Below are 23,758 nucleotides of genomic sequence, written 5' to 3'. Positions count from 1 at the left end.
CGGCAGCCTCCTCCAGGTGGGGAGGGAGGACTGGCAGGTTCCTGCGACCCCGGGGGTGCCCAGAGGCTGTGGGAAGCCAGCACTAATTAGCTCTTACTCCCTAATTGGGCATAATCACCTCCTTGTGATCAGCAATTAGGAGGTGCTTCCATTAGCACGGGGAGGGGGTGGTGGCTCAGATGTGGTGTCTGGGCTACCCTGTGGGCAGGTGGAGCTGCTCCTGCCACCCAGCCCCAACCCCCCCCCACTCTTCTGCCCAGTGGGCATGAGGCTGGGCACCTCCAGCCCTCCATCTGGTCTGTGGCTTTCCTGCCTCAGTTTACCTCCCTGGTGGCCTTTTATTTTTATTATTATTTTGAGGGGTGGGGGCCACTCCCAGTGGTGCTCAGGGACCATACGGGTGCCGGGGATCGAACCCTGGTTAGTCACTTGTGAGGCAAGTGCTGTGCTATGGCCCGGCCCTCCCCAGCCTTCGCCTTTTCTGTCCTGAGACCTGGGCTCTGGATCAGCCCCTCCCTTTGTGCCCTCTGCAGCTCGGGTGACAGCCATGGGGCCAGGGTTTAGGGGTGTCAGAGCTGAATCCTGGGGCTTGAATTTCACTTACTGGGTGTGTGGCCTTGGACCCCATGTGCTTTCTTTCTCCCCTGGAGAGCAGAGCTGAGAGCCGGCCTCCGGGCAGCTTACCCGGTCCTGGCAGTCCCAATCCAGCCCTGTCACCTCTGAAGTGACAGATGCAAAGACCAAGCGAAGGGCCCTTTGAATGCAGGAGGCCCGGCACTGCATGGTCCGTGAGCACTGGAAGTGAGCCCTGTGTGACCCCCCTTCCTCCCAAGGAAACAAAAAAAATGGCAAATCTAAGTGGTGTTCACTGACAACTGGGAAGAGTTGTCTGCTCCTGCCCCACCAGTTAATACATCACAGTAGCTGCATGAGAAGTGAAATAAAGTGCTGGCCTTGCAGGAGGCCAACTCCAACTCACTCCCCGGCTCCACACAGGGTCCCCGAGCCCTGCCAGGAGTGATCCCCGAGCACAGAGCCAGGAGGAAGCCCTTAACACCGCCCTGCCGTGGCCCTCCCAAATTAAAACATAAAAAGGCTTTAACTATCAAACTTCTGAGAGGTTGTGTTTCTCTCAAGAGAGTTTGGTGCCCAGTGAAGCTTATAAAACCGTGATGGCTGGGCCGGAGAGATAATAGAGCATGGAGGGGCTTGCCTTGCACACAGCTGGCCCAGGGTAGATGCCCAGGGCCACATACGGTCCCCTGAACCCTGCCAGGAGTAAGCCCTGAGCACTGCTGGGTGGGGCTTTGTAATAATACGGAGACACATGGCTGACCCGGCTTTGATCCCAGGCATCCCACAGTCCCAAGCCCTGCCCGAAGTGACCCTGAGCACAGAACCTGCAGGAAGTCCTGAGCACTAGCAGGTGGGACCCTAAAACAAACCAAAAGGGCACTACCAAGCTAAAACCCAACAAAAACCCTAAAGGCTGGTCTCAAAGTGTCCCCCCAGCCTGACTCCTGGTTACTCCATATTGATCCTTCCCACACCCTGGGGGCCCCCCTGCAGGCCAGCAGGCAGCTCCCCCACTCCCCTGCCCCTCCCTTCTATAATGTGGTGCTCAGGACCTTGCTCACCTCCCCAGGCAGGGAGATAATGTCACCAGTGATAGGACCTGCTATAAAGGGCAGCAATTAGAGACTTCCTCCCCTCAGTCAACATTTACAGAGGGGCAGGTGACCCCACTTCCTTCGCACACCTTCATTACTGAGTCAGAGGCTCCCGGGGACTCCAGCCCTGATGCTTCTTGGGCAACCTGTTTGGGGTTTGTTTTTGTAGCTGTTGCTTGAAACAGAGGAGCGGGGAGCCGGGAAGCCCAGGCAGGCCCTGGCTCAGGGGCTGAGATGGCCGGGTGCGGGCACGGGGTGCCCCTGGGCATGGGGCGGGGCCTGCAGTGAGCTGCTCCCCTGGGAGGAGGCAGCGAGGCGCCCTAGCACTCAGGAGTCCTGTTCTTGCGTGCGGTTGGTTTGAGCGGGGGCTACATCTAGGCGTGCTCCGGGGTCACTCCTGGTGGGGCCCCGGGGACACTGTGGATGCGTGCAAGGCCAGTGTCCTGGGCTCTTGTGCTGTCTCTGTGGCATGTGGCAGAGTGGGGGGTGCGGTGGGGAAAGCGGGAGGTTTGAGCGCTCTCTGCCTGCAGGAGCCCGGGTCCTGCCCCAGTACCCACTGGAGTGGCCCTGAAACAGAGGGAGTGAGGAGAGCCCCTCCCCGGCCCCAGGAAGGCGGGCGCAGGGACAGTCACGACATGGCCACTGTCAGCTGAGCCTGGGGGCCGGCGTCAGAGGGCAAAGCCTGGAAGGAACCACAGGGTGGACTCTTGGGGATGGGGAGGGCAGTGGGGGCGGGTGTCTGAGGGGTGACCACACCCCCTGGGAGGGACTCGGTTACCATCACAGCCCTGGGGGATGGGCGGCTTCTGCTTGGGAAAGGTGGGGCCCCGGGAATAAGCTGCAGAGAGATTCCCAGGGACCCCCAGAACCTGGGGCTCTCAGGCAGGGGAGACAGGGCCCGGGTGGTGTGCGGACACTCAGACTCCAGGGAGGTGCAGGCTGGAAGCTTGGACCCTCTGGACCTGCGGGTGCTCGGGCTGGCCTCCCAGAACTTTCTGGAATACAAGCCCATCCAGGCTGCTTCGGGAAGCCAGAGAGTTGCTACCCCCAGACCCACTGCCTGGCTGGCCTGCCAGCGTCCCCAGGACACATCATCGTGTGTTTGGGGGTCCACTGGGCGTCCGGCCACGCTGCGCAGTGCCAGTTCGGGGAACATGTGAGAGCTGGATCCTTGCGGGCTGGCCCCCCTGCTCAGCCCCACCCTGTCCCCTCCCTGGCGCCTCGCAGCCTCCTCTGCCCCCCTAGGCCCCCCCACCCCCAAGCCTGGTCTCTGGGATAATGTGATTCGAATTAACTCCTGGGACTGGAGGCAGGAAAGGGGGGTGGTGGGGAGGGGGCATGAGTCACCCTTCCATGTGTGTTTCCAAACTTTCCGATGAGAATCTGCAGAACAACACCCGCTGGGCTGCCAGCTCGGGCCCGTGCTCGGGGGTCCCCCCAGGTGGGGTCCACTGGGCTTCCTGGGGGGACGTGTCCCAATGACTCCCTCTCCTCTCTGCAGGCCGACCCATGGGGCCCACAGACACCTGGGCTCCCCAACAGCCCCCAACAGCACCAGGGCACCCGGGCCAGGAGCACCCTCCCTGCCCTGACGGCCCCCGCCCGCCTCTGCACCCCAGTGTCCAGAGCACAGTGGACCAGGGCCCTCGGCCCGAGTGGCGGGTAAGGAAGAGCAGCTGTGTGTACCCGGGCATGCTGGGTGCGGGGGGGGCTCTCGGGACCCCCGTCCGGCCAGAGCAAATGGGGCTCAGCCTGGGGAAGGGCTGGCTGGCATGAGGGCAGTGGAGAAGGGGGGGTGTCCCTTTGGGCCCCAAACCCCACTTCCCCGAAAGCGGCCATCTGCTTCCTCAGGGGTCCCGCCTCCCTGTTTCTCTCCCCTTCCCCCGGGGCCCCCCAGCTTGTGACTAATCCTTCCTGGCAGCAGCCGCCTGTCCTGCCCGCTGCGCCCGTGCCAGCGCCAGCCCCTGTCACATGGGCCACATCTGGCCTCATCCCTCCCTGTTCTGTGCCCGAGGGCCTGAAGCAGGGGAGTGCCCTGAAGACCCCTCTTCTCTGAGTCCAACAGTGGCCCTCAGTAGCCCTTCCCTAGGCCCTGACTATGCCCTCCGCTGCCACCCGCGGCCTCCTTCAGCCTCTATCCTGCAGGGACCACCTGGCCCTCCCCCACCTCACCCCGGGAGGTGAGAGTCCCCATGCCAGCTACACACGGGGCTGGCATGGGGCATTGGGCAAAGTTGGGCCCACGGCAGCTGCCAGCAGGATGTGGGGCTGGAGGGAGGAGTCTGGCAGCTCAGGGGCTCAATCCCCCCAGCTCCACCCACTGGCCCACTGCTAGATTCATCCTGGGGGTTGGGGGGAAAGGAGAGGAGACCCTGAGGCAGGGGTGCAGCGGAGAGAGGAGGGGTGCAAGGCTGAGGGGAGCAGGGCTCTCCTCTGAGTTGGAGGGAGGAGCCTCGAAGGCCTTCTGGCTACTGGCCTCCCTCCACCTCCCTCCCGCTTAGCAACCGTTGCTGGGTAAATATTTGCCCTACCAGGACCTGGGGCTGTCGCTCAGGGCTGCCCCTCTCCTGCTCTATGCCTGGTGCCCCGCTCTGAGCCCTGGCCGGGGGTCTGCAGAGCATGCCACCCCCTCAGGCCACAGCTCACTTTCTGCTCCCTAAGGAAGATTGCTCCCAAATGCGCCCACCCTCCCGGGCCCTCTGCCCACCATGCCGGTGCATCCTGGCCGTTGTGTCCTGGCTGTTGTGTCCTGGCCGTTGTGTCCTGGCCCGTGCACCCTGGCCGGTACCTAAGCGAGGTGCCAGCCCCGACCACAGGCCCCTCCCTGTGTCACCCCCGGCTTCTGGCTCCTGGTACCTCACTAACATCACCCAGCCCCAGAATCTGCTCCAGGGAGAGACGGGTGGGGAGGGGGATGCGGGATGTTTTGATGGACATCTTGTCCTCGTCCTCAGGCCAGGAAACTGGGCCTCAGGAAGCCAGCCCCATTTTCACCTCCTTTGGGGGGCAAAATTGAGGGGAGCATGGCCAAGAGGAAACAGATGCCCCCAGCCCCTCCCCGGGCGTGCACGAAAACGAGCCTGTACATCCTGCCCCTCCTGGCTGGGCCCACACCCCCTCATCCCCCAGTACCTGAAGAGAAGCTGCTTGGGGTCCACGGCCAAGGTGGAGGGGGTCCTTTGGGGCGGCATGGGTGGGTTGCTCCACACTGAGTCCTGCTCTGGGCCAGAGCTGCGGGCTGACTGGGGGTATGGGGGCAGGACCCAGGTCACTGGGGGAATGAGGGTTTGGCCGCACGGTGGTTGGAGTCTGAGTCCCAGGGAACGACCAAGCAGATGCCCGCCTCCCCATCTCCCCCCTCACCCCCCAGGAGACCTGATGAAGGGTCTGCCCACTCCCTGCCACCCCCATCAGGAAGCCTGCCGGCGAGCCCCATCCTTTAGAGATTTTTTTTTTTTTTGCGCTTTTTTTAGGTCACACCTGGCGATGCACAGGGGTTACTCCTGGCTCTGCACTCAGGAATTACACCTGGTGGTGCTCAGGGGACCATATGGGATGCTGGGAATCGAACCCGGGTCGGCCGCATGCAAGGCAAATGCCCTACCCGCTGTGCTATTGCTCCAGCTCCAGAGTCCCCATCCTTTAGGCCACAGTCCCCCTTCTCAGTCCATCAGTGGGACCTGGGGAGCTCAGGTGCTGGAGGACGTGGGTTTCAGGACTCCTCACAGGCCCTTCCTGCCTGTGGTCAGAGGTTTGGGTAACACTTGTTAGAGCGGGCCGGAGTGACAGTGCAGCGGGGAGGGCGTTTGCCTTGCACATGCCTTGCACATGGCCAATCAGGGTTTGATCCCTGGCATCCCCTATGGTCCCCTGAGCGCCGCCAGGAGTAATTCCCGTATGTAGAGCCAGGCGTAACCCCTGAGCATTGCCGGGTGTGGCAAAAAAAAAAAATAATGTTTGTAAGAGATTTTCATATTTAAACAAAAAATTTTCTTACTGTGGCGCGGAGTGGTAGACAGGATCAGGTGTGGGCTCACACGGGAGCTCTACCATCCTTGACCTTTGTTTTATTTTCATATTTCTCTTTCCCTTTTCTTGGGGGCCACACCTGGCGTGCTCTGGGGTCACTCCCAAGCACTGTCTGGGCGCCGCGTTGTGCCGACCGAAACCTGGGGGTCCTGCAGGCAGAGCCCGCGTCGGGCCGGTGAGGCCACCTCGTCGCCACCCCAGCACCGCTGTGCCCCTAAAACAGGTGTCCCGCAAAGATAGCACCCGCTTCGGGTCGGGGGAACCGGTCTGGGTTTGCTAGACACCGTCCTATTTCAGGGCTAAGCGCCCCAGGTGCCCGCCGCTCAGAGCTCCACCACCCCCAGCAGGCCTCTACTGGGGTGGGGGCTGGCCTGGCCCTGTGGGCTGGGGTGGGGGCCGGCTGGCCCCTCCCGATGTTGCTGGGTCCTGCGGGGGCCGCAGTCCGGAGTTGTCCTGCTTCTCGGAAATCGCGTGGGGTGTGGGGCTCGGGGACCCTTTACTCCAGCCCCGCCGGCGGAGTTGTGGCAGCTGCTGTTTGTTTCCGTGGCAACAGGGAGAGGAAACCCCATTTAGCAGGCCAGGGAGGCCCCAGCAACCACACACACAGACACACACAGACTCGCAGCGGCCGCCCACACGCAGGCGCCTGCGTCAGCACCGGCCTCGCCGCCGCGGGGACCCGCCTCCGGGCAGCCCGCCGGGCCCCACCCGCGCCGGCCACGCCCGGGGGGCGGAACAAGAGCGGGAGTGGGGGGACGAGGAGGGCCCAGTGTTCCCAGGTGGCCGCAGGCATGGACACCCGAGGCAGGGCCATGGGCCCAGCCCTGAGGGTTGCATGCAGTGCTGGGCACTGCTCCCCCAGCCCTCCAGGACTCTCCTGCCCCCTGCCCCGCCAACGCTGCCAGGGGCGAGCTGGGGCAGGCGGGGATCTTGGGTGTTGATGAAGCGGGCAGCCCGAGGAAGGCCCGGCCCGTGTGAGCTCAGGGCTTGGCGCAGACGCTGATCCAGCCGCCCCTTCCTGCAGCCCGGCCCGCGCGCACGCGCGGCGCTGCACCTGCGTGAGATCAGGTGTGCGCTCAGCCCCGGGAGCTCCCCGCAGGCCTGGCAGTGGGACCCTGAGCTCGTCTTTACCCCTCTGGCCACCTGTTCGAGAAGGACATGCTTCCCAGAGTCCTTGGGGGCCCTCCCGGGAAAACGCAAGAGTAGAAGGCAGGGCCCCCAAGTCACCCCTCACACTCGCTACCTTGTTACTTTTATGATTGTTTTCAGCATGTTGGGCCTTAGTGTGATTTTTCACTGGCATGAGGGGTTCTGGGGCTTTACAGGAAATTGGTATCTCTCTCTAAGGGCCTTGGTGAGTGGCCTCTGAGCCTCCCCCTTCCTCCTGGACTGCCTTGGTGGGCGGGGAATAACCCTTCACTCAGCACTTAGGGCTCTGGCTGTGGGCATGTGACATGCAGATAATAATACCTACCTCAGCCTGGAGACACAGGACAGCAGGAATGGCCCTTGCCTTACACACACCCCATCCGTGTTTGAGTCCCAGCACCCTGCAGTATCCTTGGAACCCCCTCAGAAATGCTCCCTGCGAGGAGTAAGCCCTGAGCACTGCTGAATACGAATCGTCCCCCAAACAAAACAAAGCAAAACACATCCACCTCACAGGCCAAGGTGGAGATTAAGTGGGATAAGTCAAGCCAGCCCAGTCAGGTGCCCACTGCAGCAAGCCACGGGAGGAGCAGGAAGGTTTAACAACCCCCTGTGTGGGTGTGACTCAGCAGATCTGGGGTTTGGTGCTGGACCCTGTGATCAGAGAGTGAATAAGACAGAGACCCTCCCTGGAGACATGTCTCTGCCTCCCCACTCCCTAAGACCCCCTCACCCAGCGGCTGCCCAAGAGTCAGCCCTACCCTCCCGCCCCTGTGGGGGTGCTGGCTGCCCCCTCAGTGACCGCAGACCCATCCAGACCCTCTGTGCCTGCCCCGAGATCTTGCGGGAGAGCAGGACTGGCTCTCGGTGTCCAGCTGACCCGTGTGAAAATTCCAGTTCTGCCGCTCACCAGGTGACCTGAGATAAGCATGTCCCCGCGAGGGCTGCTCGCCGCCAGGGCATATGTGGTCATGTCTGAGGTCGTTGTTGCTCTTCACCAAGGGGTGGAGGGATGAGCTGCGTCTTGTGGGCTTAGGGGAGGGACGTGGCAGAACCCCAGACAGTGCCCCCTCCCCAATGCAGACAGCTCCTGAGTGCCAAGCGGAGAAACCCAGCCTGAAATGAATAATTTACTCTCCCTGGGCTTCAGTTTCCTCATCTGTGAAATAGGGCTAATCATAGCATCTCGCGCGGAGAACAATTGTGTGGGTTCAGCACAGCCGCGGAGAAACCTCGAGCCTCCAAACGTGCCCAAACTGCCTGAACGCGCCCTGTGGGACGCCCCTGGGTGCCAGGCTACAGTCTCTCCTCTGGCTTCCGGTCTTCCGGCGCCCTCCCGGCTGCTCTCCAGGCCTCCCTCCTCACCCTTGTTTGTTTTTGGGTCTTTGGGCCACGCCCAGTGCGCTGAGGGCTTCTTCCAGCTGGGGAGTGCTGGGGGTAAAGGAGCGGAATCTATGCAAAGTATTTTTTTGATATTTTTTTTTCTCTTTGGGGCAGTGGTATCAAGCATTGTACCCCGAGCCCAATATGCAAAGCATGTGCTGTACTGCTGCTGATTTTATCCCGAGCCTTATTTTCTTTTTCTCGGAGGGTGAGTAGAGGTGGGGAGCATGTTTAGGGGCTTCTCCAGGCTTGTTATTCTGGGGACCGACTGGTCCCAGGGCTGGAACCTGCGGCCCAGCCCTTGGGAGCCATCTCTGAGGCCCTCCTCTTCTCCCTGACTCGACTTACTAAACAGCCGGAATCTTTCCCTCAATTACTGCCCCACACATTTTGTTTTGATTTGGAGCCACACCCAGCTGTGCTCAGGGCTTACCCCTGGCTGAGTACTCCGGGATCACTCCTGGCAGTGCCGGGGGATCGAACCCGGATTGGCCGGGTGCAAGGCCAGGGCCTTAACCCCAGCAGCCTCCCGGCCCCGCCCCTCCCCTCCTCCTCTTTCTTGCCTCCTCCCCAGCTGTGCCCGGTGCCCTCGGCAGCCCGGGCTGCTCCCTCCTCAGCTCTCTCCCAGTCAGAGCCCTTCCCAGACTTCCTCTGGCACCCGCCCTCCAGCACCTCCCTCATATTCCTCCCACGAGTCTCGCCAGAGTGGCCCAAGATAGTGAAGCCTGTGTGTAAACCAGGCGGCACGGCCGAGTGCTGAGCTAGGCCCGTTCCTCGCAGTCTGGTTCGGGGCAAGCCAGCCTCACCTGGAGAACAGGAAGGAACATTGAGGCCAGTGCTGGCGTGGGCTGGGCACAGGCTTTGCAAGCAGGAGACCCGGGTTTGATCCCCCGTAATGTGTGACCCTTGCTGGGAGCAGCCCCTGAGCACAGAGCCAGACCCTCGGCACACAGGGTGTGACCCCAAACCAAAAGAACAAAGAGGTGGCGAAATAGACAACTCTAGAAAATAAGCATGTAAGTGATTTTCCGATGCAGCTGAGCATTTTTTGGGGGTGGGCACATCTGGTGATGCTCAGAGCGTGCTCCTCGCTCTGTGCTCAGGAGTTACAGGCTTGGGGGACTGTACGGAGGGCTGGGGGCTGAACCCAGGTTGGCCGTGTGCAAGCACGATAGCCACTATACTATCGCTCTGATCCGTTTTTCTTTTCTTTCAGAGCTTTCAACCTTCTAACAAACAAATTTTATCTCTTACTTATGGACTTTATTTTTCCACTGGAATGTTGGCTCCATGAGGGTAGGGAATTTGTGTGGGTTTTTTGTTGTTGTTGTTTGTGTTTTTGATTTTTTGTGTGTGATGGTGGCGGGAGGAGTTGCACCCAGCAGTGCAACCACTTAGGGACTCCTGGCTCTGTGCTCGGGGGTCGCTCCCAGTGGTGCTTGGGGGACCGTGCCAGACCAGGGATGGAGCTGGGTGTCCTATTCACTTCCTTCTCTGAGCTCCTGACCCAGCGACTGGATTTCTGTCACGAACCAGCATGCTAGTGTACCGGCCTGCGGGATCTGGAATCCGTCATTCTGCTCGGTGCCCGGCCAAGTCTCCTGGCCAGTGGGCAGCTCCTCACCCAGCTCTTTTTTTTTTTTTTTTGTCACACCCGGCGATGCTCAGGAATTACCCTTGTGGTGCTCAGGGGACCATATGGGATGCTGGGAATCGAACCCGGGTCGGCCGCGTGCAAGGCAAACGCCCTACCCACTGTGCTATCACTCCAGCCCCTTGATACCCAGCTCTTTAGCGGTGGCTCAGCCCGTGTTACCGACGGGGAAGAGGAGGCCGGAGGGCTCGGCAGCAATTGTCACTCAGCTAGTGAGAAAGACAAATGGAACCTGGTCTTCCCGGTCTGGACGACTGCCATTGGCCCCCACCCACCTCCAGCTTCCCCGCCTGGACCTGCCTTCTGCGCCTGCTGCTTCTTGGGGCTGCTCTGTCGTGGCAGGGGCGATGCTGGAGTTGGGAACTGAGCACTCAGAGTCAAGGGCCACTTTTGGTCTTGTCTCTTTAGGGACATATTTTCCTCCTGCGTCTGTGCACAGGGATCACCCCTAGTCCTTGCTCAGCCACCCCCTATGTGTTGCTGGGGCCCGTCCAGCCCAGCCCCGTGTTGAGGCTCTTAACTCTGGTTCTATCTCTCCAGCCCCGGAGGCCCACTTTGAAGTCCTGATTTAGGAGTAAGGCCTTTTGGTGGCGATGGGGTGTGGCTCTTTGGAAAGCACCTGGCAGGAAACGTGGAGTGAGCCCCCCTTTCTCCTCGCCTATCCAGGGGAGGTCCTGGACAGAAAGGGTTAAGTGTGGTTTGGCTTCCCCAGCCAGGAAAGGAAGCCAGGCAGAGGGGGTGCACTGTGGGGACTGGGTGGGGCCGGCTGCGGTGGGGGGGGGACCTCAGTGCCAGAGGGGGACTGAGGCTTTGGGAACAGCTCGAGCTGTTCCTCATGTTTCCTCACGTTTCCCTGGCTCCACACCTCTGCTCTGCTCCTGGCTTGGGGGACAGGAGAGGGAGGATTAAAGCGCATTTTGCATCTCCTTGGTCTTGCTGGGGGACCCACCTAAAGGAGGGAGGTGCTCACCGTGGGGCCCAGCCGGACTCAGCACCACCCGCCCCTCCCGGGACACTCAGACCTCGCCCCACTGACCCCCTCTGTTCAGCACGGCTCCCCTTGACTAACACAGAACCCCCCCCCCGCCCCCGGGATGAAGGAGTCAGCAGCCTGATTCCATTCCCCAGCTCCCTCCAGGCAGGGGGGGGGGCGGGATTGATGATCAGACGGACGGACAGACGGGCGAGGTGAGGTGGTGAGGTTCGGACATGAGGTTCTGGCATGTCCGAGCTGGGTGAGGGACTGAGGGACAGCTCAGAGGAGGCAGGGCCTGAGGATGGGCCTGAGGACAGAGTCTCCATCCCAAGATGGGCAGCCTGGGTGCTCCTGTTGGGGCCAGAGCGAGGCTCGGGGGCTTCTGTTGTTCCTGCCCCACTCCCGGCCCCACGGCCACCCTGTCTGAGGCCAGGACAGAGCCCCGCAGTGGCAGTGTCGCCCCCGGCCCTCCTCCCCCTTTCAGGGCTGCTCGGGAACCACAAGAATTTGGGCCTGGTGTCCTGGCAACGTGAGGGATGCACGTAGCGCTCTGGTATCTGTTTTAAATTAGCCACTAAAACAAGTACAGCCCTGGTGCTGGCAGGGCCGGTTCGGAGGCATGGAAGGGGGAGGAAGCCCTGCCTCTCTCCCATCCCTGCTCCTGAGGGGCCGGGCAGTGCCCGGGCCTATTCCTGACCTTCCCTGGGGGCCTGCTGCTTGGGCCTGGGATCCAGCACCTGTTTCTGAAGGGTGAGAAATGTAGGCAGGAGATAGGAAAAGGGGCCCAAGCCCCAAGTGAGGGTACACAGGATCTCAGGACTGCCCCGGCCCCAGGGGACCCAGCATTTCTTCTCTACCCCACCCCACCCCAGCCTGGCATAATGAGATGTGGCTTTGAATGGGCTGCCCACATGTTGAGGGGTAAAGAGTGACTCACTATTACTATGGCCAGGAAGGGGGAGCCCGATGGAAGAAGAATGACTCACCCCTTGGGCATCAGCCTCAGCCCTCCCCCCACCTTTCTGTGTCTTCCTGCCTGCCTGGCACCCTCCCTTGCTCTGCACCCACATCCCTATTTCCCCCCACACACCCCGCCCACCACCATTGCCCTTTGCCCACCAACTCTCACCCCCCCCTTGGCTTTGCTTTCTTCCCGGGGAGGGGGGGACAGAGGCTGTGGGCGAGCGTGCATCTGCCAGCGCTGAGCGGCGCGTTCCAGGGAAGCCCTAGGCGGACTAGGGTGCGCGTACTGGGGCGCGCTGGAGAGAAAGGGTGGGGTCCCGCGGCACCCCCCCCCCCCCGCCTCCCCGTGGTGCTCACCCCCGCCCTCGACGCGAGCGGCGGCCCCTTTAAGAGCAGTGGCCCCGCCTCCCCTCCCCAGACCTATTAGAGCCTTTGCCCCGGCGCGGGTGACTCAGAGTGTCCGCGGGAGCGCCGCGTCCAGTCCAGCCAACCCGAGCCCGAGCTCCGACAGCGTCCGGCCCAGCTCCTTACGCCGGCCAGGAGCGAGCAGAGCGCCAGGCGGCCCGCGGCAGTCTCCGTCCTTCGGCCCCAGCCCCGCGTCCTTGCCGGGACCCCTGCCCCGCGGGCAGCGCTGCCACCCTGCCGGCCATGGAGACCCCGTCCCAGCGGCGCGCCACCCGCAGCGGGGCGCAGACCAGCTCCACCCCACTGTCGCCCACCCGCATCACCCGGCTGCAGGAGAAAGAGGACCTGCAGGAGCTCAATGACCGCCTGGCGGTCTACATCGACCGGGTGCGCTCGCTGGAGACGGAGAACGCGGGGCTGCGGCTCCGCATCACCGAGTCGGAGGAGGTGGTCAGTCGCGAGGTGTCGGGCATCAAGGCCGCCTACGAGGCGGAGCTCGGCGATGCCCGCAAGACCCTCGACTCGGTGGCCAAGGAGCGCGCCCGCCTGCAGCTGGAGCTGAGCAAAGTGCGCGAGGAGTTTAAGGAGCTGAAAGCCCGGTGAGTGCGCGCAGGTGCGGGGCACGCGGGGCGCGCGCGCGGAGGGAGGGCGGCGCTCCGGCCTGACACTTTGCCGGACACTGCCGTGAGTCTCTACCTCCCGGAACTGCCTCCCAGCGGGTGACTGGCAGTGCCAAGGGGAACTGTCCGGACAGGGCCTAGAAGGGAGGGGTCCCCGAGAGCGGGTAGGGACGTTGGAGCCAAGAAGGGGCTCGTGGTGGCCCCGCTGTCTGCCAGGGTAGGCGCGGGATACCAGCCGGTCGGAGCCTGGGGAAAGGACTTGGTGAAAACCAGACCTGCGCTGCCGGCTTTCCAAAATCTGGGTGCCCAAGACACTCTGGAGTAGGTGAAGGGTCCTGCTGGAACTTTCTTGGGAGGCTTGGCACTGTGCCAGCTTAGCCCCGCGGGCCCCCAGCGCCCTGGATGCCGCTTCCCACGCAGGTAGATGTCCTTTGTGGCTGGAGTGAGGTTACAGGTGCCCCGTCGCTGTTTCCCCTTCTAAGGGGCATAGAAGTTGCTCCTCAGCCCAAACCTTCTTAGGAACTGGGATGCCCTCATGCCTTCCAGTGAGTCTGGGACCATCCCCAGCTTGGGACAGGCCCCCCGGACAGGTCCAAGAGAAGGGTCTCTCTGCAGCCACCGAGCCTGGGCCTGCTTGCCCAGGAATGCACGGAGGGCGGGCCAGGGACACCCCCTCAGAAGCCTGTCCTGCGTGTTGGAGGGCAGCCTCCTCTTGGCCCTCTGCCTGATGTCTCAGTGGGTTGAGGGGGAGGGGGCTTTGGCCTCCCTTGGGACCAGCCACTTTCATTTTCCCATCCCGGTGCTGAGGCCCTTCCTCTCTGCCAGTGGCCTTGTTGATCTTTGCCTTATTAAATTGCTGGGATACAGTGACAATTTTGAAATCCAGCCGTTGGAAGCGTCAGGCCACTCCCATTTTACCCTTGTCTGCCCCACCCTACCCCACCCTACTTGGCTCCACCCTAGGAGCTATTGGGATTGGGATCCTCTGTGGGTTCCCCTCTTCCTCCCCTCCAAGGACTCGGCTTCTTTCTCCCGTTTTCCCCCTTTTCTCCCAGACCAAAGCTCGAGAAAGGTGCCAGGGGCCTGGGGGCCTCCTTGGGCCCATCTCCCACCCGCATCTTTCCCAGTACCCTGTGGACCCCATGCTCTTTCGAGCCTCCGTGGCTCCGGCCCCTGCCAGCGTGGGTGTGGTGGGTCCCGGCCAGGAGGAGCACGTGGGAAGGCTCACGCCTGCCTGGTTTCCACATGCCTCCAGCACGGGAGAGCCCGAGAATCACACTCCAGACAAGTGGATGCACCCCACGGCCAAGGCCTCCCCCAGCCGCCCCTCGAGAGCCCTGTCCGGGCCTTGTCAGCGGGTGTCTTCCCAGTGAGGGGCAGGGGGGACATCCCGCAGTCAGACTCCTCCGGGCTGTGCCGGACCCTGGTCCCCTGTGTCTCATGGGGCAGCTGTCCGGCTGGCCAAGGGCGGGGATGGTGTGTGTTATATTTAGCCGCCTGCCTCTTCTCCCCCACTCACTCTGGCTTCCGGAAAGTGGGGGGTAAGGCCTGGGGGCGGACACCTGGAACCCTGGGCGACTGCAGGGCCCTTCTCGGTCCGAGGCGGGAGAAGCGTGGTGCTGGGGCTCCCCTTTTCGCCTGCCGTGCAGGGGTGAGCAGAGGGGAGAGTGTGGAGCAGGGGGAGGGCAGGTCCACCTCAGCTCCTCCAGAGAGCTGGAGGGAAGGTGCTGCTGGTTTAATGTTTAATGAGAGCAGAGTCCAGGGCAGGCTGTGGGTCGGGATGTGGCGCCATCCGAGTCCCTATGATCCCCTGCTGGTCCTGCCCACCTGGGGACCTTGACACACCCAGGTGCTTGGGGCTGCGGGCAGAACCCCCTCGCCCCGCGCCCCACGGAGTCTGGGGAAGCCCTCTCTCCCGGAGCCTGGGGGTTTCCGCACAGAAGCAAGTGCGGGAGGAAGCCCCAGGGAAGGGCCACCTGGGGACCTGTCAGGGCAGCTCCAGGTGGCCCTGCCCCAGGCTGGACACTGAAGGAGGACATGGGCAGGGCAGCTGGGGAAAGACTTGGGCAGGACAGCAAAGGGAGGATTTGGGAAGACAGTAGAGGGAGGACTCGGCAGGGCAGCTAGGGAGGACTTGGCAGGGCAGCTAGGGAGGACCCGGCAGGACAGCGAGGGAGGACTCAGCAGGACAGCTGAGGGAGGACTCAGATGCTACCCCAGGATTTCCTAGGGAAAGAGAAGACAGATTGGAGACACAGGTGTGCTGGGCACACGGAGATGTACTGTCCTTCTTCTCTCCCCCTCCTGGGCCCTGCAGTGGGGTGGGAACCGGCCACATGCCCCTCACGTGGCAGCTGTGCCGGGGGTCCGGAGCCGAGGCGGGTGCCAGAGTCTGCCTTTCTGTGCAGAACTGAGAGAGGAAGGCTGAGTCAAGCGTGCCATGATCGCGGGCCCACAAAGCAGAAGCGCCCCTTCCCCGCGGACAGGCCGGGCTTCTATTACTTCCTGGATTGCTGGCCTTGCTGGGCCTGCTGGGGGCAGGTGCGGGGATGAGGGCTGCACCGCCCGGGGTGCGGGGACGCACCGGCTTGCTCCTGTCACACAGCCAGGCCGTGCCAGGCCAGGTGTGGCGCCTCGGCCTCTGACTCCCTTTGGGTACAGGGACCCTCAAACCTTCTTTCGTGTAGGGGTGGGGTGGCCAAGGCTCACGCTGCACTGGAAACCCTGCTGGGCCCAGGGCCACTTCACCCCCGGTTAACAGCCCAAACCTCCAGAGTCCGGGAGCCCAGCAGGGACAATGCTGGTGGCCCGTGACTCAGTCTTGAGACCCTTCGGGACTTATTATGGGATCAAGGAGGTAGAACCCTTTGTTGGAGACCCTAGAGTAGTGGGAAGGGCCTCACCTCAAAACCGGAGGACAAAAGTGAAAGTGCCGGAGCCATAGTACAGCGGGTAGGGCTCGCCTTGAACATAGCTGACCAGGGGTTGTTCCACATATGGCCTCACCAGGCCCCGCCAGGAGAGATCCCTGAGCACTGAGCCAGGAGTCAGCCCTGAGCATCACTGGGATGGCCCCAACCCAGAATAAACCCCCAAACCTGCCTCCCTCCTGCCACCCGATTCCACACTCTGAGTTTCGGGGCAGGACGGAAATTCCTCCCAGACCGGCTGCCCTGCTCCGGCGGGCTGTGCCCATCGCCCTCTCTCCCAGGGATTTGGTAGCGGGGGTCAAGACTACAGCCAGGGACAGCTGGGGGGACAACTGGTCGGAGATGCCTCGCCCACCGCTGTGCCTGCCTCTGCCCTCCCTGCCCCTCCCCAGGCCCTTATCGTCTGTAGCAGCTGCTGCAGCCGAGACCAGGTCCGGTTCCCAGGCCCAGCCGCAGGGCGCTTCATACCCCTTCCTGCCTCCTCCTGCTGCCGACCCACAGGCCTGGTGGGCCAAGAGCATTGTGACCCCCCAAGCTGAGGGGGCCCCCACACTTCCCTCAGTGTCCTTGGGTTTGATCCTGTCATTCAGTTGCTCTGTGACCTTGAGCAGGTGACCGCTCTTCTCTGGATTCCCCAGCTGGGAGAGAGAGTCAGAGCAGGACCCCCAGACTCCGCAGGTCCCCAAGGAGCACAGTGACTGAGCCCAGGGAGAGTCCAGTCAGATCCCAGATATCATCAGCCGAGTGCCATTCCCACCAGTGTAACTCGGAACCAATGATATTCTCAGTCGAAACATTTCCCCCGAGCTGTGGGGGTAAAGGTGCACCCTCCTCAGGCCCAAGAGATAGGACGGCAGGTAAGGTGCCTGCCTGGCAGGTGGCCAACCCTGGTTTGAGTCCTGAGCTTCACGAAAGGTCCCTAAGCGTGGCCAAGAGTGATAATTGAGCACCGAGACAGGAATAGTCCCCAAGCACTGCTGGGTGTGGCCAGAAAGAAATGAAAAAAGCACAGCCTTCTGTTTCTCAGAGAGAGTTTATTAGTGGGCTAGGGAAGAGGTGGCTTGCGTGCCTGAGACTGGGTTCGATCCCCGCCATGCCCACCTGTGCGCACGCAGGCTCTCGAAGCCAGTTATTCTGACTCTGAGCTTCTACTTTGTTGCTGTTTGTTTTTGCTAAAACCCTTGATTTGGGCATGGTCTCCCTCAGGCCAGTGGAGAGGAGAAGAGGGCGTGTCCACAGCCAGTGGTGAGGCTGAGGGTCACCCCACCCCCGAGGAGGCCTATGCTGGGGTCAGGGAGGTGCAGGGTGACCTTGGCTGCCAGCTGCTACCCCCGTTGGGCCCCCCAACCTGAGGCTAGACTTGGGGAGTCTGGGTCCTTAACTGTCCCCAGAGGAAGGGAACATAGCTGGCAAGAAGGTGGGGTGGGTGCGCCCCGTGCCTTTGTGGCAGGGGGAGCCTGGACCCCGCCTGGGGAAGGCCGTGCCTGGCCTGGCCTGGCTCCCGGCACGGGCTGAGTCACTGCCCAGCACCCATGCCGGCTGCGAAGAAAAGGCCTTTCTGGAAAACTGCCCTGGACTAACTTCCCGAATGTGTGTGGGGGGGGTGAGGTCCCAATCAGATGAAGGACACATGGACGAAGAGTCCTTTCCGGGGGCCAGGGAGCCCTCCACACCCAGGGCCCAGCCTGGCACGGTGGCAGGCGGCAGGCGGTAGCCAGGGCTACACCCCGTCCCAGGGCCCTGGGCTGCTCCCCCTGCTGGCGGGTGGTGGAGTGGCACCCCCAGACTCGGCTGGAATGCAGCGGGAACAGCCGTCCTGGGTCCTCCCCCACTTCCGCTCCTGGTCTGGGGTGTGGCCCCACTCCGGAGCTGTCTGGGTTAATCCGGGGCACAGATGGTTAACCGGCCCTCAGGAGGGACTGCTGAGTGGACTCCTGGTGGGGATCCCAGCCTGCCCACCCCCGCCCCTGCAGGTTGTCTGCAGCCCACCACCACGTTCTTGTGACCACATGGGGTGACTCTAGGGAGAGGCCAGGAGAAAGGGAAGCAGCATTTGGCAGGGGAGCCAGCAGCGTGTTGTCCAGGCCGCTGGCCGCCGGCCGCCGGCTTCTCCCGCTGCTGCCTACAATGCCACGTTGATCCACCCAGCAGCTGTGACTCAGGCCTGGAGCCCCGCCAGGCCCTGGAGCTTCTGCTCTGAGTCGCGTCTGAACATGTCAACAGGCCTCGCTCCCCCCAGCCCAGCCCGCCCTCTGCCCACGGCAGCTTTGTCTGAGGCCTGGACAGCTGAGAGCCCCGCGCGGCGGCCTGGCCTGGCCCTGTGTGGCAGAATGGCACCCAAGAGAGGCGCCTGGCGGCTGGGAAGCTGGGCCTGCAGTGGGCGAGGCCGGGTGGGGTCCAGTCCCAAGGACCAGGACCCTGGCAGGGTGGGGCGGGGGAGGCTGGGGACTCTCAGTCCTGGGGACACCTGCCCCACTCACGTCCTCCCTGCCAGGGAGCGGCCCGGAAGGCCAGAGTAGGGTGGGGCAGGGCGGGACGTCCCCACCTGAAGGGGAGTGGCCGGAAGGCATGTGGGGGGGGCACTCTCACACCGCTTGGGATCTGTGGGTGTCCCCTAGAAACTGAGGGGTCCCCAGGCCTCTGAGCTGCTCTCCGTGCCCCCCCCCGTACCATGCTGCTCTGTCCCACTCTGCTCTGGGTACCCCAGATGACGGTTTGGATAGGGAATGAGTACTCAAGCAGGACTCCCCCAGCCTCAGTTTACCCACTTGTGAAAATATACATGTGCCACAGCAGGTGGTCCCCATGGATGCCTCCAGCCTAGGAGCAGCCCCCTCCTGGATTTGAGTTCTAGCACCACATAATTTTGGGAGCACTGAGTTAGGAGTAGCTCCTGAGCACCACTGGGCATGGCCCCCAAACCAAAATTAGATAAATTTATTTCTTAACTTTTTTTTTTTTGCATCTTGGGTCACACCTGGTGATGCTCAGGGGTTACTCCTGGCGGTGCTCGAGGGACCATATGGGATGCTGGGAATTGAACCCGGGTTGGCCGTGTGAAAGGAAAATGTCCTACCTGTTGTGCTATGGCTCCAGATCCCTCATTAACTTAATATTTGGATTGGGGACCACACTTGGCTATGCTGATAGTTGTTGTTTTGTTTTGTTTTTTTTTTGCTTTTTGGGTCACACCTTGCGATGCACAGGGGTTACTCCTGGCTCTGCACTCAGGAATTACCCCTGGCCGTGCTCAGGGGACCATATGGGATGCTGGGATTTGAACCCGGGTCGGCCGCGTGCAAGGCAAACGCCCTACCCGCTGTGCTATCTCTCCAGCCCCTATGCTGATAGTTTTTCCAGCTACACCCAAAAATAAAATTTACATTAAGTTGATGGGGCCAGAGTGATAGTACAGTGAGTAGAGCGTTTGCCTTGCAGGCACTCGACCTGGGTTTGATCCCGGGCACCCCATATGGTCCTCCTAGCACCGCCAAGGGTGATTCCTTTGTGCTGAGCCAGGAGTGACCCCTGAGTGGACACGGCCAACCCCAGCTCAGTCCCCAGCCCGAGCCCAGCCAGGAGTGATTCCGCGTGTAGAGCCAGAAGTCAAGCTTTGAGCATGGCGGGTGTGAGCCAGAAACGGGGCCGAGGTGCCTGGAGTGAGGCTCTACGGTGGGGCTGCCCTTGTCTGCTCAATCCCGGCACTGCTCATGGTCACCGCCAGCAGCTCCCAGTCTCAGCACCGCCGGGCGGGGCCCCAAACACAGAACAAAGCGGGACAGAGGCAGTACACGGGAAGGTGCTTGCCTTGCACGCAGCAAACCTGGGTGCAATTTCTGGCACCATGTAGGGTCCCCTGGGAGTGATGATCCCTGAGCTCAGAGTCAGCCCTGAGCACCGCTGCCCCCAGCACAAACAAACAAGAACAAAACCCAAACCAAAACAAAACAAAAAATGAAAGAAAAGGGAAAAATCGAGAGAGAAAGAAGGGAAGGGAGAGCAGGAGAGCGGGAGGGGGCGGCTGCAGGGTTCTGCGGGGCGGGGCAGTGCCTGCCGCCCCAGCCCTGGCCCCCGCACAGGTGACCCCCCAGCCACAGGGGGCGCCTGTCCCCGTGAGGCAGGACAGCCCCTGCGCACAGACCCCTCTCCCGAGCCCTGGGCTGCCTCCTGGCCTCCACTCAGCCATGGGGAACACGCAGGGCTGGTGAGTGAGGGGCGGGGGGCTTCCCAGGATCTGGGAGGGTCCGCAGGAGCCACGCAGGGCTGGGCTGCTCCCCCAGCACCCAAGGGGGCTGCCCTCCTCTTTCTTTTCTTGTTGGGCGTGGCCACACCTGGTGATGCTCAGGGCTGAGTCCTGGCTCTGCTCGGGGTCACTCGGTGGGCTCAGGGGACTGTACTGGACCCCGGGCCGGCCCATTGGGTTACCTCTCCGGGCCCGTCTGTCTCTCCCCCCCCAATAAGTTTGTGGGCCTCTTCCCCAGCCCAGTGGGGGACAGGGCCTACCCCCCGGCCCCCCAAGCTGCCCCAGCCAGCCCAGACCGGCCGGCCGTAGCCCCGCTTCCATATTGGGCTTCCAAGCAGCACCCAGGGCGGTGACTCAGCGGGCGGGTCAGCACCTGGCCCAGTGCCCACCAGCCCTCTGCTGTGCTGGGTGCCTTCTGGCCCAGAGACCCTGCAGCTACCCACTGGGCTTCCCCGACAGTCGCCTCAGTCCCCAGAGTGTGCACGCACATGGCACACACATGCCCACACATGCACACATGAACACGCACACGTGTACATGCAGCATATATACACATCCATGTACACGCATGCCCACCCCCCCTCCCCCGGGCTAGTCCTCCCCACCCTTCCCCCTCCCAGAGACGACACTGGAGGGGCCCAGGACTTCTCCCCTTACCTGGGCCGGGGGGGAGCCGCGCCCCTGGCAGCAGGGTCTCCCCCGTGGGCACTCGAGGATTTCCCGCCACTCCTGGCATTGTCTGAGGATGAGTCACCTGTGGGCTTCCATGGTCCCGCCCTGCCCCAGCCCCTGCCCAGCCCCATCGGCTCCCTTGGCTCCCGCTCAGGAGGGGCCCCTGGCCCGGGAGGAAATGGCACTTGGGGCTGGGGGGCGGCCAGACTGGGGAGGAGTGAGGGGGGAGGGGGCGCCCGGTTGGGGTGCGTGCAGTGCTGTGCTGGCCGCAGGCTGAGTCATGGCCCGGGCGGGGGGTTCTCCCCACCTCGGGGAAACCGCAGGCCCTTCCTGGCTCCCTCCTCCCGGGCTGGGGCTGCCCTGCGCCATCTGGCCCTGAGGGCTTCTGGAGGGAGAGGCAGCGACAGACCCCGCTTTCCTGGGAGACCCGACCTCAGTTTCCCCAGTCCCCCAGTTGCACACCTGTCTCTGGGTGGCTGCGGGAAGTGAGCCCTGCATTTAGGGCTGTCAGGACCCTCCCACCCTGCTCACGTACGGCAGGCAGCTCCGCCAGGCCCCGAGTGGGGGTCCGAGGCAGGCCCGGGCAGCAGGTGCTGGCAGGGGTCCCAGAGACGCTCCTTCCTGCTGCTCTGCTGCGGCCGCTGGCTCGGGCCGGTCTGGGAAGCTGCTTCCTCCTGAGCTCTGTGGACAGCAGCTCCAGGGAAGTCCTGACCCTGCTGGCAGCGCGTGGTGCTGGCCACCTAACTGCCCTGTGGGGCCTCAGTTTCCTTCTCTGTAAATGGTGGACTTGAGGTCCAGAGAAACAGTACAGACAGTACAGCTGGCGGGGTGCTGGACCATCCCCGGTACCATAAGATCCTCCCTGAGCACCGCCAGGAGTGAGCCCTGAGCCTTGGTGTTTTTTTCACCCCTGGAAAAAAAAAAAGAACTTGAGTGGAACCCCCATCCTTAAACTCTTAGCTGTCTAAATTCCTTTTTTAACTTTTTTTTCTTTTTGGGTCACACCCAATGATGCACAGGGGTTACTCCTGGCTCTGCACTCAGGAATTACTCCTGGCGGTGCTCAGGGGACCATATGGGATGCTGGGAATCGAACCCAGGTCGGCCACGTGCAAGGCAAACGCCCTATCCACTGTGCTGTCGCTCCAGCCCCTCCTTTTTTAATGTTTAAGTTATTTTTAAAAATTGGTTTTGGAACAACAGCTGCTGGTGCTGAGAGTTATTCCTCAGTGCTCAGGGTGTTGTGGAGCTGGGCCTCGGCACACCCAGCCTCACGGGTCCCCTGTGTCTCACTTCTAAGCACCTGAGGTCCACAGGACCCAGCCAGGCCTGACGCCCACCCAGGAGCCGGGATGTGTGTCCGCCGCCCGCCTCACTCTACCGCCTCGTCCCTCCTCCCTCTGCTGCTGCCTCAGCTTCGGAAAAGTTCTGAAGTCATGGAAAGTTGGGGCTGTGCTCCCGCCAGGGCTGGGCCGGATGGCAGCCAAAACCCGAGCTGGGCTTGCGCTTTATTTTTAGCTTCTCTGACTGAGCCGGAGTGGGGGGGCATTCTCCAGTTGGACGGGCCTCTCCTCGCAGCAGACAGTGTGGCCACAGGGGACACTTGGTCGGGGCCAGGGAGATGCTGAAAGAGCAGGCGTCCCCCACGGTAGGGTCCCGCAGCACCACTGAGAGATCTCTAATCACTGCAGGGTGTGGCCCAGAGACCAAACAACATACACAGCCATGCACACAAACACACTCATACACACTACACACTATGCATACACTCACACACATACTGATGCGTGTGTTACATGCACTCACACCCTCAGCGCGCGCACACACACACACCAGCTTATTCTGAAGGGCAGCCAGAGCCAAGCCCACGTGTTGCATGCTGGGGCCAGCCCTGCAGGTCTTGGTCCTGCCCCCTGTGCACCCCCTCCCCGTGTTCCACTGTCCACCCCAGCAGTGCAGCAGTGGGTTAGAGGCCAGGTGACCCCTAGCACCAGAGGACGCAGCCTCGGCAAGCCCCTCCCTCTGGCTTGGCTGCAGCCTCTGTGGGAGCCCTGGGCTGGAGGCAGGACAGGTGTCAGCGGCCACTTTCCTCCCGTACCCAGCGCCCTCCATCTGGGCCTGCATGGGGCTCATAGTCCAGGCCCCCCTGCTGCCCATCCTGTGCCTTTCCTGGGGAAGAAAAGGTCCAGGAACTCAGCGGGTTTTGGATTTTTATTTGTTTGTTTTGTTTTGGGTCACAGCTAGTGATGCTCAGGGCTTCCTCCGGGCTCTGCACACAGGGATCTCTCCTGGCGGGTTCAAGGGGGGCCCTCTGGAGTGCCAGCGACCGGATCCGGGTTTGCCACGTGCCAGGCGAGCTAGCGCCCGGCCCTCCATACCCCGCTGCAGCCCCCACTCAGTGCCTTTTAAGGCTGTGGGATCCTTTTTCCCTTCTTCAGTTCTCTGTCCAGAAAAGAGCATCTGGCGCCCAGAGAGGGGAGGAGGCGGCCCGCGGCAGTCCTGCCTGGCTGGTTCTAGATGAACCTTTGCCTGCTTGGGGCGGGTGTTCCAGGCTGGAGGCCACATCTGGAGGCAGATGTGGGCGCTCCGCGGAGGCCCAGTGTGGGGGGAGGGCACGCCCCGCTGAGAAGCCCAGATCAGGGGAGCCAGACTGGCCGGTGGACAGGCCTGGTTGTCCTCATCTGGGACCCCGAGGCGCCCCCCATCCAGAGGTATAAAAGGGCCTGGGCCCCTTGGAGCTGGAGAGAGAAGTGCTAGGGAGCCCGGCTGCCGGCCGATGAATGGAGGTGGGTGGAGAGAAGGTTAAGTTCTGTGTGGGAAGCTGGGAGACAAAGGTGGCCCTGTCCCTGGGCCGGAATGGGAGGGAGCGAAGGCAAAGCATTCATCTCACAGGATCGCGCCAGTGGACCCTTGGCCCCAGGCACGTTCCTCTGCCCTGAGTCATGGGAAGGGCGGAGGAGCCGGAAGGGGGTCTGGGGGATCTCGCAGGAAGTGGGAGTACAGCCCCCAGGCAGGCCAAGGCCAACCTGCCAACCTAAAGGCAAGTCTGCCCTCTGCTGGCGGC

The 23,758-nt window shown here is 62.4% G+C and overlaps 1 protein-coding gene across 4 annotated transcripts in view; it reads left to right on the top strand.

The window, feature by feature from the left end:
- Nucleotides 1-23,758, top strand: part of LMNA (lamin A/C) — a 43,796-nt gene that overhangs the window by 13,578 nt on the left and 6,460 nt on the right. For 3 of the 4 annotated variants that reach the window (XM_055139799.1, XM_055139798.1, XM_055139800.1), the window contains 2 exons: nucleotides 3,172-3,332; nucleotides 12,243-12,828. In XM_055139799.1, the coding sequence (XP_054995774.1) occupies nucleotides 12,473-12,828 (356 nt within the window). In that variant the 5' untranslated portion in view covers nucleotides 3,172-3,332; nucleotides 12,243-12,472. The remainder of the gene's footprint in view (nucleotides 1-3,171; nucleotides 3,333-12,242; nucleotides 12,829-23,758) is intronic. The other variant, XM_004619306.2, reaches the window with a different exon arrangement.

This window comes from Sorex araneus, chromosome 5, assembly GCF_027595985.1.
Source record: "Sorex araneus isolate mSorAra2 chromosome 5, mSorAra2.pri, whole genome shotgun sequence".
In the NCBI taxonomy this organism is placed as follows: Eukaryota; Metazoa; Chordata; class Mammalia; order Eulipotyphla; family Soricidae; genus Sorex; species Sorex araneus.
Note: the sequence above shows the minus strand (reverse complement) of the source record. Positions and strands in the feature narration are given on the sequence as shown.